Below are 18,602 nucleotides of genomic sequence, written 5' to 3' on the forward strand. Positions count from 1 at the left end.
TCAACTGGGAAACGTAAACTCTTACCTTCTAAAGTTTCTCACTCTTTTGTCTTTACTTTTCAAAAATTGTTTGCTCCTGTAGTAAAACGTACAGATTTTTTGTGTATGAATCATGCACAAATCGAAAACAAACAAAAGAAAGGAGAAAGCAACACTTTTTATTTTATTTTTGAAGCTTCACATCTTGGTTCGATACATTTTTCTTTTCGTCTATCTTGGATTCCCTCGGTTCCCTCAAAAGATAACTTCCAGGCAATCATGCCCGACGACATCTACGATCATGAATGGAAGTCAGAATTCGCGTCGACTCGCTCGGGGCGCAACTCGCCCAACATTTTTGCCAAGGTCCGCAGAAAGCTTCTGCTGACTCCACCGGTTCGAAATGCCAGATCGCCACGGCTCACCGATGAGGAATTGGATGCGCTCACCGGCGATTTGTAGGTTTTGTCCTCTTTGAATTTTGAATTTCCCGCCTTGCATCTGAGCTAGGTTTCTCAGACATCTGTTGTCCGAAAACAATTGAGGGTGTGTACAGACTGCTGACTCGATTGCTTGTACTTGACACTATAGAAGCTTTCGACAAATATGCAGAGAGACTTTCCTACCGCATTTCTGTGGTATAGGAACAACCTAGAACGCCGAATGTATCAAATGGCTGAGCGGAGGGAGAGAAATCTGAGTAGAACAAAAAAGAGTCCAAAGAAGATTTGTCGTTTGGCGGACATAGCTTGGCGTTCTTTTTCTCTTATTTCCCTCTGATGTTTTAAGATTCACATCATCTTGCCAACCCATACTACTGCCCTTTCATCATAAATCCTTATTTCAGGCCCTACGCAACCAACTACACCTACGCCTACAGCAAGATCTACGATCCGTCGCTTCCGGATCACTGGGAAGTTCCGAACCTCACCGGTGGAATGTCATCTGGAACGTTGGCTGAGCAGGAGCACTGGTCTGCGGCTAGCCTCAGTCGCCAACTGCTCTATCTTCTGAGATTCCCGCTCTATCTGGTTCTTCACGTCATCACTTACATCCTAGAAGCGATTTACCAAGTCGTCAAGATTTCTACTTATACGATTTGGGACTACATTCTCTATTTGATTAGACTTGGTAAGTTGGAAATTCTGACTTAAGACGGAGGGTTGTTCAGTACAATCCGAACGTGCAGAAACAATTTTAGCACATTCTTTTCCTAAAGCAGCTTGCCAAAAACTCTTTGTCCCAATGCTTGAAAACTGGACCTTTGCGAGCCCATCCAGAGTTTCTTTTATAACCAATATTTTTGAATCAATGTAATGAGATATGATAGAACTTGAAGAGCACTACAAAATGATATTATTTGGAAAACGTCATCTTGTCTATGAAAAAAGTCACAAGCAATTAAGTGACCGAGACCGGTCTTGCCGAACGGACCGGAAAAGTTTTTTTTCTGTTTGTTTCGTCTGTAAATTTGTTTACAGAGACGTTTCAGTCGTACCGTTGTGTAGTACTCGTCGAGTTCTATCATATCTGAGCCAGTTGGTCTAAAAGTTTTGAATCTAAAAGAACGTCTGGCAGGGTCCATAAAGGCATAGGCCCGGTTTACAAGTGTGCTCTCGGAACTTCTCAGTTTTTTTTTGAGTTACTGAACCTTCAGTTTCTTCCGACTTGAATTACTGAACCTTCATTTTCTTCTGACTACTCCATTTTGCCTAAATAATTCAACCGCAAATTAAATACCTCTATTCCAGCCAGAAACCGCTATGCCAGCTGGCAGGACAATCGCCGTCGAACTGCTCTCATCCGCAACCGTCAAGACCCATTCAATGTGAAACTCGCTCGCTTCATCCGCGGTTTCTTCGAAACCATCGTCTACGTGATTCATACTCCAGTAAGACTGTGGAAGTCTCGCGGGAACAGCGTTTCCCAGTACGACTACACATCCATCAAGGATCAGCTGGAGAACGAAAGAGCTAGCCGAATGGTTACCAGATCCCAAGGACTCGAAAAAAGCCGCACATTTGCTGGCCTTTCTCGTTCACCGGCTCGTCGTGCCACGCCCGTTGCGGCTACTAAGACAACTAACATCACACGAGTTATCACAAAGGTGTTTGCAAACGACGAAAGCTCTTCCGAGGCTCCTGCTACGCCAACCGTTGTCACTACAAGAACAGTCAGGACACGTTCGGTTACTCCAAGATTCCGCAGCACCCGTGCAGCAGCAGCAACTCGTTCTGGAATCCAAAGAGCCGCGTTTGATACCCCGGATCTCGAAGTTGACACTTCACTGGCTTCATTTGGTCTTCGCAGCAGAGCTAAAAACCATCTTAACACCCCGGAACCAACTTTCGATATTGGAGATGTCGCGGCCACTTCTACCCCACTGATGCCAAGGACTGACTACATCGTAGATACCAACGAAAAGGGAGTCATCCACAATGTTCTTTACTACATCGGATACTTCGTCTTCCTCCCCTTCATTGCTGCTAGACACATTTGGTACACAATCTACGACTATGGAAAGAGTGCCTACATGAAATGGACCGATTATCAGCCGGAAGCCATGGAAGCCATTCATGTTAGGTAAGTATAAGTATATCCCTAACGATTATGACCAATCAATTTCCAGGGATGTCAACGAACCCGCCCCTACTGATGACAACAACGCCTCTTTCATTGCTGTTCCTTGGACAACACGGATCTCAAATGCTTTTTCAGCTCTCTTCATTCTCATCAAAGACATTTTCATTTACATTGGGGAAGCCCATGAGATAGTCTTTGAGATGTTCAAAGGAGCTTTCCTTGAGACCACTTCTTACATTGGCGGACTCTTTAGCGGACTCTCCGATGCATTCATCGAGAAGAGAAACAAGGGAACATTGTGGCCAATGTTATGGACTCTCTGGGTTCTGCTCCTTGCCATCTTCCTTTTTGGATTCCTGCACTCAGAGAACACTGCAATCCGTAAGGAAGGATTCATCCAAGAGGCCAATGAAGCAAAATCCACGGATGGTGGACTCCCAACAGTACCCTTCTGGATGGGAGCCGTCAACAATGTCAAGCACTACACATGGATGACTAAGGAATATGTCTATGATCTTGGTAAACACACGGAAAACGACCTTCCATCATTAACTGAATTGTTTTACAGCATTCAACACCTACTCTTTTATAAAGCCTGTTCTTGGAAGGACAGTGACTGCTCCGAAATATGCATGGGGATTGATTGCCAGCGGATGTGGTACAGTGGCTGATAATTTCCAGTCCTTCAGAGACTATGTCAGTGAGAAGTCGTATGATGTTGGATACTTCTTGAGCTATGGATTCAAAGAGTCGTTTGCCAATGTTGGCAATAGTGTTCTTAATGGGACTTTCACCTACGCAGAGAAATTTGGTAAGTCTAAACAGTTATGTCTCCTACGCTTATTCGGAGAAGAGCTAATCAGCAATTCGCTGGTTTTTTTCCATTATGCTGAGCAATGCAAAATCAGTGATTTTTGTGGTAATCATGAAAGCTCAAGTTTTCTAGGCAATTGCCGCTAATCTCAGAAATTCCATTACAAGGACTGGCCTAAAAAACCGCAGCTTTTTTTATTGTCACAGCTGCAGCAAAATTGCTGATCTCCGCTCTGTACGAAGAAAAAACCAGTAAATTTGCTAGTTTTTGAATATCGCATAACAAAATAAATTCTATATTTTCTTTAGAGACGAACATATTTGTTGAAAAAAAAGATCCAGGCCAGCCTAGTCTAGCTGATATCTCGCTGATAACTCAAAATTGGAATCGTGGGCCAAAAGCTTACCAGACGATATAACTCGGCGAGCTCTACAGCCTTCAACAAGGTTGAATCAGTGCAGACCGACTTTTAACAATCGGGTTGGGCATAAATCGTTCGCCCGGCAAAAAAAATTCCATCCGGACTATAATACCTTTTTTGAAACGGATTGATTCTTATCGAAAATTGTAGAGCTTTTCGAGTTCTATCATTTGGTATGCTGTGCTGCTCACAATTTCGATTTTGAAGCAAACAATTTATCAGCCGGATTGTGCTGGCCCAGAATCGGCTCACCGACAAGTATAGAGACGGATAAAAGCAAATTTATAAATTTCCTTTTATGGCGCTACCTCGAAATAGAAAATAGAAGAGCAAAATAGAACTGTGCCAAAATAGAACTGCGTGAAAAAGAACTGCTCTATAATTGAACTGTTCTGAAATAGAACTGCTCTTACATAGAACCGCGTGAAATAGAAATGTTCTGGAATAGAACTGTTCTGAAACAGAACTGGTCTCGAATAGAACTGTTATGAAGGAAAATGGAACTTTTAAAAACGGAGATAAAAAATATATTACAAAGAAAGTAGACATAGATTAAAGAAAAGAAGAATACGTATCATAATCAACTCTTAGCGTAAACAAAAGATCTTAAAGGTGGGGGGACAGGAGATTTTTCGGAGGTTTTTTGGAATTAGGGTATGCATACCGTGACGGTGAACAACGCTTAATGTCACTCTGCGTACAGCTGTCGTCCTCGCCTTTATGTATGCAATCGGGCGGCCGCTTTCTCTCTGCACGCGTGGCTCAGTCGGTAGCGGCGCCGCACCCTCAATCCTCGCTTCCGCAAGTTCAACTCCTCGGGGGGCATATTTAAACGGCATTTCGAGAACATTATTTTTTTTTCATGTCCCCCATCTTTAAAAGATTTAGATCAGAAAAAGGGGCATAGGGAGTTCGTGGAGTATTCTCACTCGAAAGGTATGGTTCAGAGCAATCTTGGCGGCGTCTTTTGACGTATGATTATCCTCGAATTTGGACGTTCTATTAGATCACACATTTTCAGTGGAGATAAGCCATGATACTTTGTAACAAGTGCATGAAGGGAGCGGCCAATGTTCAAATTAATAGTGAAAACGTATAAAAAAACATGAAAAAAACACGATCTGTCGCTTGCAGCAATCACAGTTCTATTTTCCTCTTTAGCAGTTCTATTCCAGAGCAGTTCTATTCCAGAGCAGTTTTATTCCAGAGCAGTTCTATTCCAGAGCAGTTCTATTCCAGAGCAGTTCTATTCCAGAGCAGTTCTATTCCAGAACAGTTCTATTACAGAACAGTTCTATTTCACGCGGTTCTATGTAAGAGCAGTTCTATTTCAGAGAAGTTCTTTTTCACGCAGTTCTATTTTGCGTCTCGATCTATTTTGGTACAGTTCTATTTTGCTCACATTATATTTTGAGGTAGCGCCCAATTTATGGATTTTCAGGACAATACACCAACGATTTCTTCTCCAATGCGTTCTCCGGAATCTACGACTTCTTTGCCTACTTCTTCTCTGGTCTCCTAAACATCTCCACCAACACCCAAACCGCCATCATCTCAGGAGTGAAAACTGTCGTATATGGAATCTCCGACTTTTTCTGTAAGAAACTCCAACTTCTTTTCTCTATTAACTAACTCAACTTCTTTTAGACAACTACATCTACGCTCCAGTTGCTGGCTTCTTTAGCGGAAACTACCAAGAGCTCCTACGACCAATCTGGCTTGCTTTGAGATGGATTTATGACATGGTGGTGCTTGGAGTGACTAGCATCTTCGACTTGGCTACTTTCTTGGTGACCTATCCAGTTGGTTTGATCACTCGCGGATGGATCAAGATCAGTCAATACGCGCCGGAGGATCCAGTTCAAGTGATTCCAATCCCACAAGCCATCACACCTACTCCGGATATTGACAGAGTGCAGGAACAGCAGCCCCCGGAGATTCTCAAAAAGAAAACCGAGGTTGAGGACGAAGAAGAAGAGCTCAAAATAATTCCCGCCCCCGCACCAGAACCCATTCCAATCCCAACCGTAGTCACTACTCCACCACCAGTTATTATTCATCAGACTAACGTTGTTGAGACCGTAGACAAGGAAGCTATCATTAAGGAGGTGACTGAGAAGGTAAACTAACCGATCATTGTATTGGATCTCGCTTTTCGATTGTTTTTGTACATAAATTCCATTTCAAATAAAGTATTTCCCCCATTTTTAGCTTCGAGACGAATTGACCGCCCAGTTTCATCAAGACCTCAGTGCGAAGTTCGAGCAGAACTATCAGACAATTATTGAGCAGCTGAAGATAGTAAACAACGACGTTAGGTATGACAATCATCAGCTGGAAGCTATTATCCGTCAGTTGATCTACGAGTATGACACTGACAAGACAGGGCAAGTTGATTACGCTTTGGAAAGTTCTGGTGGCGCTGTCATCTCTACCAGATGCAGTGAAACCTACAAGAGTTACACTCGTTTGGAGAAATTTTGGGATATCCCAATCTACTATCATCACTACTCACCAAGAGTTGTGATTCAGGTAAGAGGAAGCTAAATTCTTCGGAAAATTCGATGATTCTTTTTTCAGAGAAACTCAAAATCGCTTTTCCCTGGTGAATGCTGGTGCTTCAAAGATGGTCGTGGTTACATTGCAGTAGAGCTGTCGCATTTCATTGATGTATCCAGTATTAGCTACGAACACATTGGAAAAGAAGTTGCTCCAGAAGGAAATCGGTCCAGTGCTCCGAAGGGTGTTCTCGTTTGGGCGTACAAGCAGATTGATGATTTGAGCACACGAGTGTTGATTGGGGACTACACCTATGATCTTGACGGACCACCACTTCAGTTCTTCATGGCCAAGGTGAGCAAGGAAATCATTTAAATTCCTTGAACAAACTAGAAACGCCTGTTCAGAATATGAAGGCTAATCTATTCAATTTAGTAGCAAATATTTTGATTCGAACTATCGAAAATTCAGGCAATATACCGTGAATGTATTAGGAGAGCCCCTCCAATAGGTGGGTCCCTCTAATAGAAGGGCTCTCCGGGAAGAAATTTTATAAATAGACAGGTTTCTGTAATAGAAGGCCCCCTTCAAAGTGTATTGTTTGAAATTATACTTTTCCAACTATTTTCAGTGAAAAATATTTCACAAATTCCACAAAGTATGAGAAAATTTTTGAAACACACTTTTTTCACTCGATTTTGCCTTTTCTCTAAAAATATAAATTTACAAGGTAAATTGCAAAAATTACCGAAGGTATCTTGGAACAATAGAAAGACCGTCATTCCTAATACAGATTTTAACAATATGAACAGAGCTTGATTAAAAAAAAGAATATACAAATATTCTACAAAAGTGACCAAAAAATCAATAAAAACACCAAGTTTTCCAGCACAAGCCTGACTTCCCAGTTAAATTTGTCGAATTGGAAGTAACCAGCAACTACGGCGCCCAATTCACCTGTCTCTACCGTCTCCGTGTCCACGGAAAAATGCTAAAAGTCTAAATTACTGTAGCTAGCTACCTAATTTATTATATCTCCTATAATAATGATCTTCTCGTTCCATTTCAATTTCACCTCTACGTTGTCTACTGCCAAACCGCTCTTTTCTTCTTAAAACGTTCCACAAACTTCCCGATAACCTTTTTCTTATAGCGTGTGTCGTAATTTTTCAAATATCATCCCCATTTTTTTGTTTCAACATATTTAACCGGTCCTCTTCTCTACATTTAATTTTAAATCCTCTCAAAATCGTTTTGTCTCAAAAATCATTTTACCAACAGATCTCAAATCTTATTTCCTTTTTTTTTTGGTTTTTTTTCACACTCCCCTATCCATCATTTCGGCATTACTTTTTATGGAAATTTCTTCTTTTTTTAATTCTCAAAGTTATAAACAATTAACATTTTTACGTCGAAGTGTGACGGTTTTAATGAACCGTAACCATTGATTAATTAGTTGAACAAAACGCATTATCGGTTCGGTTTGTTTATGGTAATCTCCGAAGAAAAACTACCTATAAAAACCATTGATGAAGTCAGTATTCCCATAAACCATGGAGTCCCACATTGACCTCAAACTACAAACTCTCCGATTTGTAGCATACTCTGCTGTGGGATATTCGGTCATTGCCGCAGTTTCAGTATGCATCACAGTCCCATTGCTTTATTCTTACGCTCAAAATGCCAAAATTCTGATTACCAAAGAGACTGTGTATTGTAAAGTGAGTATTCGATCCAGATTATGTATAAAAGTCATAGATTTCAGACATCAATGCATGATATTTGGTTGGATATCACAGAAACTGCCGAGGAACCTCACAATCGGACAGTTCGAGGTGCCTATGCGGTTGCTCAACAAGGAGGCAGTGGCGGTGGATACCGAACGGCAATGACCAATAGTGGAGGATATTGGACACCTACGAGAAATAGCGGGAATCCCGGTGGATATGCTACACTTAGACCAAACGTGAACGTGTTTAGCAACGCGCCAAGACCCGTCAATAAAGGATGCACAGGTTGCTGCAACCCCGGACCACCCGGACCACCAGGACGACCTGGTAAAAATGGAAATCACGGAAAACCTGGAGCGCCTGGACAACCTGGATCTTCTGGAGCTTCCGCGTCGCCTCCTTGTGAATCAACTACCCCGCCACCATGCCAACCATGTCCAGCAGGACCTCCAGGACCGATTGGACCCGGCGGACCACCGGGGCCTCCAGGACAAATGGGACCGCCGGCACCGCCATCAGCTCCCTTGCCTGGTTTACCTGGCCCAGCAGGACCTCCTGGGATTCCAGGGCAACAAGGAGCTCCAGGATCACCTGGTGGACCAGGAGAACCTGCTTCGAGTATGCCAAGTGGGTCAGCAGCACCGGGACCTATGGGTCCACCGGGACCAATGGGCCCACCTGGATCAGATGGACAATCGTCTGGAGGATCCGGGCCGCCAGGACCAAAAGGACCACCAGGACCGGCAGGACAACCAGGAAGCGATGGAAATCCAGGACCACCAGGACAGCCAGGAAGCTCAGGAGGGCTGGGGGAAAAAGGAATCTGTCCGAAGTATTGTGCGATAGATGGCGGAATATTTTTTGAAGATGGAACACGACGACGTTAAGAAAAAAGTTAGTACATATATACATTTCTATTCATTTTTCTGTGATATAACTGAATCTAGAAAATACCATAAATATCTTTCTGTACCATCTTGCTATCTAGATTGAACTACCAGTTTGCTACCACCGAATTCGCAAATGCGATAGTAGTAAGAAAACAAAGTTTTTGTATAAAAGCGTCATGAAATTCCAAGAAAGTCATTCAACTAGCGTGCTTTGGCATTCTAGAACCACAATGGATTCTCCAACTGATATCCGCCTGAAAGCGTACCGTCTGATTGCCTACTCGGCAGTTGGTTTCTCAATCACCGCAGCTGTCTCATTGTGTTTGGTCCTTCCACTGATCTTTTCTTATGTCCAAAACACTAAGACTCAATTGCATAGAGAGTCTCTCTACTGCAAGGTAAGAATCGCCAATAAAATTTTTCTGAAACCATGTGTGAATTTCAGAGCTCAGTACAAGACATGTGGTCGGAGATCAACAATGTTCACGAAATTACATTGAACAGAACGGCAAGACAGGCTGGATACTCATCTGGAGGTGGAGCTGACGCTGGAGCTGCTGCTGGAGGTGGATGTTCCGGATGCTGCAACCCTGGACCACCAGGAGTTGCAGGAAACCCAGGAAAGCCTGGTAAACCAGGAAAGCCCGGAGCCCCAGGATCACCAGGAGCACCAGGAAAGGGAGCCGCCGTTCCATGCGAAGCAAAGAATCCACCACCATGCCAACCATGCCCAGCCGGACCACCCGGACCACCAGGACCAGATGGACCAGCCGGAGAAGCCGGACCAGCAGGAGAGGCCGGAGCACCAGCAGCCCCATCACCACCAGGACCTCCAGGACCACCAGGACCACCAGGAAACCCAGGAGCCGATGGAGGAGCCGGAACACCAGGACCAGACGGAGCAGGTGGAGAGAGCACCTATCCAGAGCCAGCCGGACCAGGACCAGCCGGACCACCAGGACCACCTGGACCACCAGGACCAGACGGAGCAAGCCCAACTGCCGCACCAGGAGAGGCCGGACCAAAGGGACCACCAGGATCAGCCGGAGCTCCAGGAGCCGATGGAAACCCAGGACCACCAGGACCAGCTGGAAAGGCCGGAAGCGAAGGAGAGAAGGGAATCTGCCCCAAGTACTGCGCCATCGACGGAGGAATCTTCTTCGAGGACGGAACTCGACGCTAATTTACTTTTTCATTTCATGGCGATCGACTTATTTTATTTTTGTCTTGCCAATAAATATAGAACATTTCAAATGACCACTACTAGACTTCCCAGGAAAAAAAAAGAATTCGTCAATCTTCAAAAGAAGGTCACAATGATTCAGAGAGACTCATTATAACCCACTTGAGCTGAGTGTCTTCGGAATGACCAAACTTAGAAATGTTCTTTTTCATGTTGGTTTGTTATTTCCTTCTACAGCTTTGTTTTCAACCTTTGGTGAGCCAATTTTTCGATGCTGAAACTCCATGGCAATTTGCAGGTAGTGTTAACAAAAATAATGAAATAGTAAGTGTCCATTTCTAGGTTTCGCGGCAATAAATATCCCAACCACTGATAATAATAATGATATCAGCTCTTATTACCCATCATTTCCTTATTTACAACAACAACAACTTCAACTTCAACAACTGCAAAATGCAAATCAACAGCAGCAGCAACAACAACAATCATTTATAACCACTCCACATAATAGTCCACTTCTACCCAGTGCGGTTCTTATACCGAAACGTGAGACCGCAAATTCTTTAATCTCTTTGAAAACTGATAAGGAAGAGAGTGAGAACCAAAAAGAACGGCAGCAAGGAGGTGAATATCTGTTCGAATCTCGAAAATCTTACTGGTGGTTTTGGGCTAATCCAGTTCTTTTTTCAGAACTTCCAAATTTGTCAAGAGGAGGTTCGACACTGGAACACGCGACTTATTTGAGTCTCATCAATGATAAAGAGAATTTCCAGGTGGTGCTTCATAATTGAATCTCTTGCTTCAATTTAGAATGTTTAGGCTTCGGGATGTGGCTGGGACTTGATTCGACTTCAATGCCACGACTTGTTCGGGCTGTGTAAAGGAGGCTGTCGGGATTTCGCAATTGCCATCAATTCTCCGATACATGATTGCCGGTACATTTGCTTCTGTTTATTGATTTTATTTAGTATAATTCAGATGTATTCCATTTGGTTACTTGGCACTGGTGAAGTTGGCTGGAAAGTAATAATTTGAACATCTTTTTTCTCAATAAAATATTTTATCCATAACTTACTATTTTGAAATATACATAAAGTGGCGGTCAACAAGATATATTAAGGTGGTTTGAAAGTTTCTTTCATTATGGCAAGGTTCTTTTTGAACTCCGGTTTCTGGTTCTCAAATTAGTGTACCGGGCCAGATTTTTTGTTGGAGAGCTGTGTTCAGTTTCTATTAGGTCGTGTTGGAGAAATGACGATTCTTTTGGTCCTTATCCGACTGCATATTCGCAGCATGATTACATTTTTAGTTTTATTTGATCTTCAAACACCTGATATTCGCAAGAAAGTTGTGGATGTATACAGTGGCGATAAGTGGTGGGGAGAATTTTTTCGAACATGTTTTGTTGTTTATGAGTTTTATAACATATGTTTTTCAATTGTAAAAAAAATTTTTCTTATTTTTAGATTTTAGAAATTTTCGCTATAGGTGAAAAAAATGAAATTTTTTTTCCTACTTAAAACACATCATTTGTGAAATTTTGACCATCAAAAATACATTTTCAGCTCAGTTACAGCAAAAATGCCGACACATACTTTTTGTGCTCTGAGCATCATAACTCGAGACCCCGACTTCCAAATTTGTTTTCAAAACTTTTTTGGTGCATATTTGAACTTTGAGAATCATTTGACATCTAAAATCGAAGTCAGAAAGAATTCTGAAAAAAGTTTTTTTGGGTTCACGAACCACTGTTACATCTGAAACTGCTCTGAAAGTTCTGAAGATGAGAAATTTTCAAAAAAACGAATTTTATATTTATGGATTTTACGGCTATTTTCTTGAAAAATTTCAAGTAAAATGAACGATTTTGAACAAAGTTATGAATGTTCGAAAAAATTCTCCTCACCACTTCTCGCCACTGTATAAGAAACATGTCTCGTCATCGCCTACGATTTGCTTTCAATTTGAAAAATTCCGCTCATGGGTGTTCCGTTTGAAACCTGAACAACGGCCTAGTGAGTCGGATCTTCATCAATTGCTGAAAGGCGGTGAGGTGGATCCATTTCAAATCATTTGTAAAATGTCACAGGCATTGTTCTTCAGTCAACCAAGTTTTGTGAACGAATCAAAGTCTCTTGGCAAAGTCAAAAACGGGGTTGATTCGTATCCCTTGTGTTTCAGGACTACAATGTTTTTCCATGTAGAAATATGTATGTTTCACCTATCATTTCTTCGCACGTTCAACTGGTTGGATGATCTAAATACCGTAGATGAGAAGTGGGTAAGTTACTCTATAAGGGTGAGTTGATTGACAAAGAGGAGCTAGCTATGGACGTCCCAGAACCTAAATTTTCAGTGAAAACGGGGACGATATGTGTTTAATGGTCTTTCGAAAAAATAGAGAATGAGAAAATTTAGATGAAGGTATCACTATAACTGCCGCATTGTATACAAAGTTTGCAGATTGGAAATGTGAGGACATAGGCGACCCGGATTGAAATATAGGAAATTTTAAAAAAAAAGAAAAAAAAATCAAGTTATGAAAAGGTGAAATTTTGTGGGGACAGCTTTAAATGACTCAAACTTTATTCATACTTTCAATTCACAAAAGCTGAAAAACTGAAAAAAAAATCAGTTTACGAGAAAACTTGATTTCATTTGAAATTTTATTCTATTGCAAAAGCTTTGGTCTCAATTATTTGCGAATAATGAATATGTGTTAGTCATGTAAAGTGTGTCTTATTTTTTGTACTGTGAAATCAAGTAAAATAATATTGACAATCGGCAGAGACCACACCTTGAAAAAATTTGTTGTCTTTTACCTTTAAACAAGATAAAAAGACACAAATCATAGATTTTTTGCCCAGTCCTTTTTGTGTTTTTCTCTGTGTTTCTTTTCTCGCTCTACAAGATGTTTGAGTTAAAAGGCGAATTAGAACTACCTGGATGAGTAGAAAATGATTTTGATTTTGATTTTATCATTTGTTTTTCTCTATATTTTCTATGAATTACACTGGAAAAGACGGAATCTGCCGCCGGGACCGACTCCTTTGCCATTCTTGGGGAATCTGTTGGAACTTAACAAACTGAAACCAGGATATGAGGCTTTTGCAAAATGGAAGAAGAAATATGGATCGGTTTTCACGTTTTGGATGGGTGAGTTTCGCGAAAAAATAACAAAAAAAAATAATTTTTCACTATTCTCGCTCAATTTTAATTATTCCAATTCAGGCAAGAAGCCATTTATCATTATCTGCTCCTATGACAAACTGAAAGAAACATTTGTGAAAGATGGAGAAACCTACGTGGATAAACAATTGGGAGCTATTGATAAAGAGAGATTGGGCCAAAACTATGGAGTACTGGATACCAATGGTGAGATGTGGAGTGTACATAGAAGATTCACGTTGACGCAGTTGAGAGATTTAGGACTGGGCAAGGATTTGATGCAGGAGAAGGTGAGGTTTCTGGGGTAAGCTGGAAAATATTTTAAATTCTTTTTTCAGATTCTAATGGAAGTTCAAGAGCTCTACAAGGACATTGACGCTCATGGAGGAGCTAAATTCGATTTTCCAGCTCTTATAGACAGAAGTGTCGGGAATGTCATTAATTTGTCTTTGTTCAACAAGAGATTTGAGACGGTAATAATTTCTTTAGAAAGAATTATCTGAGTAATAACGAATTTCAGGCTCGAAGAGACGAATTTGCTCATTTAAAGTCTTTAATCGATGGAATGAGAGACGTTGTATCGGAATTCCGATATTTCATCCAATTCTTGGTTCCATGGACCTCAAAAATCCTTCCAAGCCCAACTTTGGGAGAAAAAGTGAAGGAGCGCAGAACTATGCTGGATGACTTTTTCTACAGTCAAATTGATGAGCATATGATGGAAATTGATTTTGAGTCAGATGAGAATTTTGATTTTGTGGAGGCATATTTGAAAGAGCAGAGAAAAAGAGAAGAGGATGGTGACAAGGAAACTTTTAGGTAGGTTTTATGGAAAATCCGAGATTTGAAAATCATTATATTTGGGTTTCAAAATAACCACAAGTTCTATCATATGTTTTTCTATTGAGTTTGATCCAACATTATACATTTTTCCAGCCGAAAACAGCTCTGTGCAATGTGCTTCGATTTATGGATTGCCGGTCTCTTAACAACGACTTCTACACTAACCTGGGGCATTTCCTACTACCTTCACGACGCAAAAATCCGTGAAAAAATCCACGACGAATTAGATCGAGTGATTGGAAGTGATCGTTTGATAACCACTGCTGACAAAAATCAGCTACCGTATCTCACAGCGTTTATGAATGAGACTCAACGATGTGCAAATATCATTCCTTTGAATTTGTTGCATATTACTACAAGAGATACTGTAATTGATGGATATAACATTGAAAAAGGAACTGGAGTCATTGCACAGATCAGTACCGTTATGTTAGATGAACAGGTAAGAGATTGTTTTCCTATTTTTCGGTCGGCTTCACTGACTTGAGTATGACTAGCTCTGAACTTATCCTGATCATTTACTTCTCTTGAAATTCGGAGTTTTCCAGACTTTCCCCGAGCCCTTCCGTGTAAATCCCGATCGATTTTTGGAGAATGGAAAATTGAAAAAAGTCGATGAATTCATTCCATTCTCTATTGGAAAACGACAATGTTTGGGAGAAGGGCTTGCTCGAATGGAACTTTTCTTGTTTTTCGCGAATATTTTCAACCGTTATAATGTATTGCCAGCTGGAAAAATGCCGGATTTAGACAAGTCACAACACAATTTTGTGTTGCCAAGGAAGTTTGAGGCGGTGCTGGAGAGAAGACTCAAGGATTGAGGAAATGTATAAATTTGAAGAGAAATTGCTCATTTTTGATGATTATATCTGCCGTTTTGCATTCAAAGTATGTATAAAATTGTAATTTTAACATTTTTCGTCTTCTTTTTGCTCAGTTTTAACAACTTCACTGGACCAGAACTTCCTGGGCAAATTCATTCCACAGCTGACGCCACTAGAGGACTGGTAGTGACTGGTAGTAATTCTGTGATTGTGACAAGGATCCTGTCGGCTAGTGATCTATCCTTGAGTAATTGTTGATAGTTCCTTCTAAACAGAATTGATCAAAAATAAACTTTTGACATAAATTTCCCACCACGATCGGGCAGGTACAGTATATTTATCTCTTGGTATGCGTTCACATATGAACATTTATTTATATACAAATCAAGTTATAATACAATTAAAGTTTTAACAAATCAAAAAGAAAGTAGGTGGAAAAACAATAACTTGAATCAATTTTTGGAATTTGGACCTGAGTGGTGCGACGGTACAAAAAAGTTTCTAGATTTGCACTTCAGAAAAAAGAAAAAAACCCAAACTGAAGTCTCAGAAAAGGAAGTGATTTGCACAGTCCACACGAAAAAAATTTCGTCAGCAGAAATACTACTTACACGATACGTTACAAACTATGCGTCAACAAAAAACAATACGTTAAAAAACAAGAGAAAAACAAGGCAAACTATTATGATTTTGAACTTTTTTCGGGAGGGGAGGGATGACATAAATTATTAACATAAGATTCACAAACCGAGAGGGGAAAAGCAGTGGGAATGAGCGATTTTGTAGGGAGAGGTGAAGAAACGGTATTGTTGGGTGACTAGAGGTCTCGAGCCACCTCCTTCAGATAGGCATTCACCTCTGACTGATTGGGAGCATCGGGAACTTCCCAAGAGTCATCAATAGGATTCTTGATTTTGGTCTTGCAAATAGGGCAAGAGAAATCGTGGCGATACTCCATCTCATTGGCAATACAACGGATGCAAAATGCATGAAGGCAGGGAAGCAACAACTGGAAACAAAAATTGGAGTCAAGATTAAGAAAAAGAAAAAACTCACATCATTGATGTTTTCCATGCAAATGACACAGTTACCCTCGACGTCGGATCTGGAATCGAAGGAAATTTAGAAATCATACACATTGCGCACGGTTTTGCTCAAGATCTCTAATGTCGCCGGACACTTTTGATTGGAGTTAGGTTAGATTCCAAACAAGATCGTTACTAAAGCCGACCAAACTCAGACAAACAAATGACAAGGTTCCGCCTTAGAAATATTTCAAATTTCAACTTCTGACTAAAGTTTGACTATGACCAGTCGGTTATACAGCCGTTTTTGGATAAGATCTGACCAGAAGCTGGCCAACATCTGTCCAAAAGCTGAAACCTTTTTAATTTCTGCCTAGAAGGGAACGCTACAACTTTTTATCAAGAGAAACCGTCACAGCGATCCCACATGTTTATGGAATTTTTGCTCAGCAGGAGATCAAGCGATCAGATCTGGCTTCTATTCACAAAAGCGGTTTTTTGTCGATTGAGCTCGCCCCCACTTTTAGCTTTGTTTAGCTGCAGTGGACATGTATGTAGAGCTACCCTTCGGCCTGAAGTGGAGGTCGGTTCGTTTAACGGATGTTGATCAGGTTTTGAATGAAAGTCGCACTGAAACAGCTTCAAGCACGCCAGACTTAGCTTAAGGTCGGAAGTTCGAAGTTAGAATTGCTAAGTTTGGCGTTTTTCATTAGCTTATTGAAGTTTGAAGGGTTTTATTGTAGCCATTGGAATCTAGCCATTTTCCAGACAGACGTTGCCGTATATCCGATTCGTATGGACGTGGCAAGGACTTCGTGGGAGTCGTCAGCAATTTCTGGTTGAAGGATAGTCAGATTCCCGATAGGACCTCTACCGAAGCCGACCGAACTCCGACAAGCTTATGAAAAAGTTCCGACCCAGCGGTATTTCAATTTTCAATTTCCGACTAGCCGTGGCCAGCTGTAGAACCGTTTCTGGGCAAGTTTCGGCCAAAAGCAGAAACCCCTCAAACATTTAGCCTGTAGCTACAAATCAACAGCCTAGTTGTATTCCAGAGCATGTCAGAATGCAAGCTTTAGGTCTACATTGCCTCCGATGAAAATTATTGAATCTATCCAGCTTTTTCCACAACTTTCAGAAAAAAAAACTCACGTTTGTGTCAGAATAAACTGACTCGTCGACATTGGGTCCACACTTCTTTTTCTGCTTTCCTTGGTGGTGATCATCAGTTTGTGCAGATCGTACGTCGACAGGAACTCCCGAAACGTCAGCTCCTTATATGACACCACCATCTTCGAAGCTACATTGATCTGGAAAATCATTATTCGTATTAACCAATACAACCTTTTAGCTTACCTTGCAGCACAGAATTTTGATCTCAGACTTCCAATTTTCAAACGATCCTCGCTCGAAGTCCAATGATCGAAGAGCGAATGCCAAGTACTCGTCGTTTTCCACAAGGAGGCTGCGATAACTGAAACACGAGTGTGATGAAATTTTGGGTGGAACGTCCTGTTTTTAAGCGTGAGCAATGCAACGTCACGTATGATAAGTGAGGCACGTGCTTCCTTTGCAAATGGTAGAAACCATGGTTTCAATTTGAAACAAGCACAACTCGACTGTTTGAACTAGGACCGCAAAAATAGAAATTCCAGCGCTTCACGGATCTAATTCGCCGTTAAGCAGCCCTTTTACAGCTTATTTCAAGCGAGAAAAAGCGATTTAAGTGCTCATTTCAGTCTAAAACTGGACATATTCAGGCTAAACAACTCACTTTCTGTTGATTTCTTTCATATCGGCTAGAAAATCGTCCCATGTACATGTCAGGAAGCGTGGATGTCGTTTTGATTGATTGGTACCCATTCTGGAATCAAAAACTTAGAAGTAAACTAAATAAATTGCATGTATTGTTGTTATTGAAGCACAAAAATATGTTGTTAAAGCACATGACTTGTGACGATTTACGCTAAACAGCGCGCGCAAGCGGAATTTCGGAGTGTCGTACTGAGAGAAAAAGAAAAGGAATGAGGAACCTTTGTGAGAGACAAATGTATGTGTTTGCGTGTGTGTGCGTCTCTGGCGAAGGTCAGGCAAGTGAGGAGTGTGTGTTTGCAACAGCAGACAGAAATACAATAGGAAAGGAAGAGAGCACAGAGAAACGGGTGGGGAGAAGAAATTGCTTTAGGGGAAAGAAAGAAAAAAGGGGCAATCTACAAGAGTAGATTAAACATGGCAATTATTATGAAATGTTTTTTCTTTCCTTTTTCTATTTTTACAGTATTTTTTATTCTAAGTAAGCAAAGGAAAAAATATTGGTTGAACATTTGAAATGAAAACAAGTTCGAGGAAGTTCATCAATACTGTACAGAAAGAATGAGTAATTCGTACTTCTCTAAATGAATATTGTTTGGTGACCTGTTTTCTTGAAGAGAATGTTGGAATGGTTTCCTTCTTATCATCTCATGAAATGAGAACATGATACGAGATGAGTCATAAGAAGTTGACCAAAGGTTTTGTGTTTCTTCAAGTTTCCGGTTGTTGCTAATGAGATACTAATGAGGGTAATTTCTAGGCGTGAAATCCTACAGTATCCCTTTTGCTTTTAATTAGTTTGATTTGCTCCGATGGCTTTTATGTTTTCCA

At 41.0% G+C, this 18,602-nt stretch overlaps 6 protein-coding genes across 6 annotated transcripts; 5 read left to right on the forward strand and 1 right to left on the reverse strand.

The window, feature by feature from the left end:
* Positions 1-258: 258 nt before the first annotated feature.
* On the forward strand, positions 259-7,299 carry Cbr-unc-84 (the record flags this gene model as incomplete). Its single annotated transcript, XM_002645697.1, has 10 exons — positions 259-437; positions 827-1,110; positions 1,731-2,562; positions 2,609-3,081; positions 3,131-3,373; positions 5,239-5,394; positions 5,445-5,917; positions 6,009-6,329; positions 6,378-6,650; positions 7,186-7,299. 10 exons carry the CDS (start codon positions 259-261, stop codon positions 7,297-7,299), a joined length of 3,348 nt encoding a protein of 1,115 aa, XP_002645743.1.
* Positions 7,300-7,849: 550 nt separating this feature from the next.
* On the forward strand, positions 7,850-8,913 carry CBG07415 (the record flags this gene model as incomplete). Its single annotated transcript, XM_002645696.1, has 2 exons — positions 7,850-8,017; positions 8,062-8,913. 2 exons carry the CDS (start codon positions 7,850-7,852, stop codon positions 8,911-8,913), a joined length of 1,020 nt encoding a protein of 339 aa, XP_002645742.1.
* Positions 8,914-9,146: 233 nt separating this feature from the next.
* Positions 9,147-10,099, forward strand: Cbr-col-44 (the record flags this gene model as incomplete). Its single annotated transcript, XM_002645695.1, has 2 exons — positions 9,147-9,314; positions 9,362-10,099. The coding sequence occupies 2 exons, from the start codon at positions 9,147-9,149 to the stop codon at positions 10,097-10,099; spliced, it is 906 nt and encodes a 301-aa protein (XP_002645741.1).
* A 316-nt stretch (positions 10,100-10,415) lies between these two features.
* Positions 10,416-11,126, forward strand: CBG07413 (the record flags this gene model as incomplete). The annotated part of the gene is made up of 4 exons (XM_045240587.1): positions 10,416-10,423; positions 10,626-10,872; positions 10,919-11,034; positions 11,078-11,126. The coding sequence occupies 4 exons, from the start codon at positions 10,416-10,418 to the stop codon at positions 11,124-11,126; spliced, it is 420 nt and encodes a 139-aa protein (XP_045093533.1).
* Positions 11,127-13,056: 1,930 nt separating this feature from the next.
* Positions 13,057-14,931, forward strand: Cbr-cyp-33D3 (the record flags this gene model as incomplete). The annotated part of the gene is made up of 6 exons (XM_002645693.1): positions 13,057-13,255; positions 13,331-13,557; positions 13,606-13,740; positions 13,788-14,086; positions 14,204-14,552; positions 14,659-14,931. The coding sequence occupies 6 exons, from the start codon at positions 13,057-13,059 to the stop codon at positions 14,929-14,931; spliced, it is 1,482 nt and encodes a 493-aa protein (XP_002645739.1).
* Positions 14,932-15,751: 820 nt separating this feature from the next.
* On the reverse strand, positions 15,752-17,822 carry CBG07411 (the record flags this gene model as incomplete). Its single annotated transcript, XM_002645692.1, has 5 exons — positions 15,752-15,943; positions 15,991-16,039; positions 17,112-17,269; positions 17,316-17,433; positions 17,734-17,822. The coding sequence occupies 5 exons, from the start codon at positions 17,820-17,822 to the stop codon at positions 15,752-15,754; spliced, it is 606 nt and encodes a 201-aa protein (XP_002645738.1).
* Between the last annotated feature and the right edge of the window lie 780 nt (positions 17,823-18,602).

The sequence above is a fragment of the Caenorhabditis briggsae genome (assembly GCF_000004555.2).
Source record: "Caenorhabditis briggsae complete genome, chrX, whole genome shotgun sequence".
Taxonomy (NCBI): Eukaryota; Metazoa; Nematoda; class Chromadorea; order Rhabditida; family Rhabditidae; genus Caenorhabditis; species Caenorhabditis briggsae.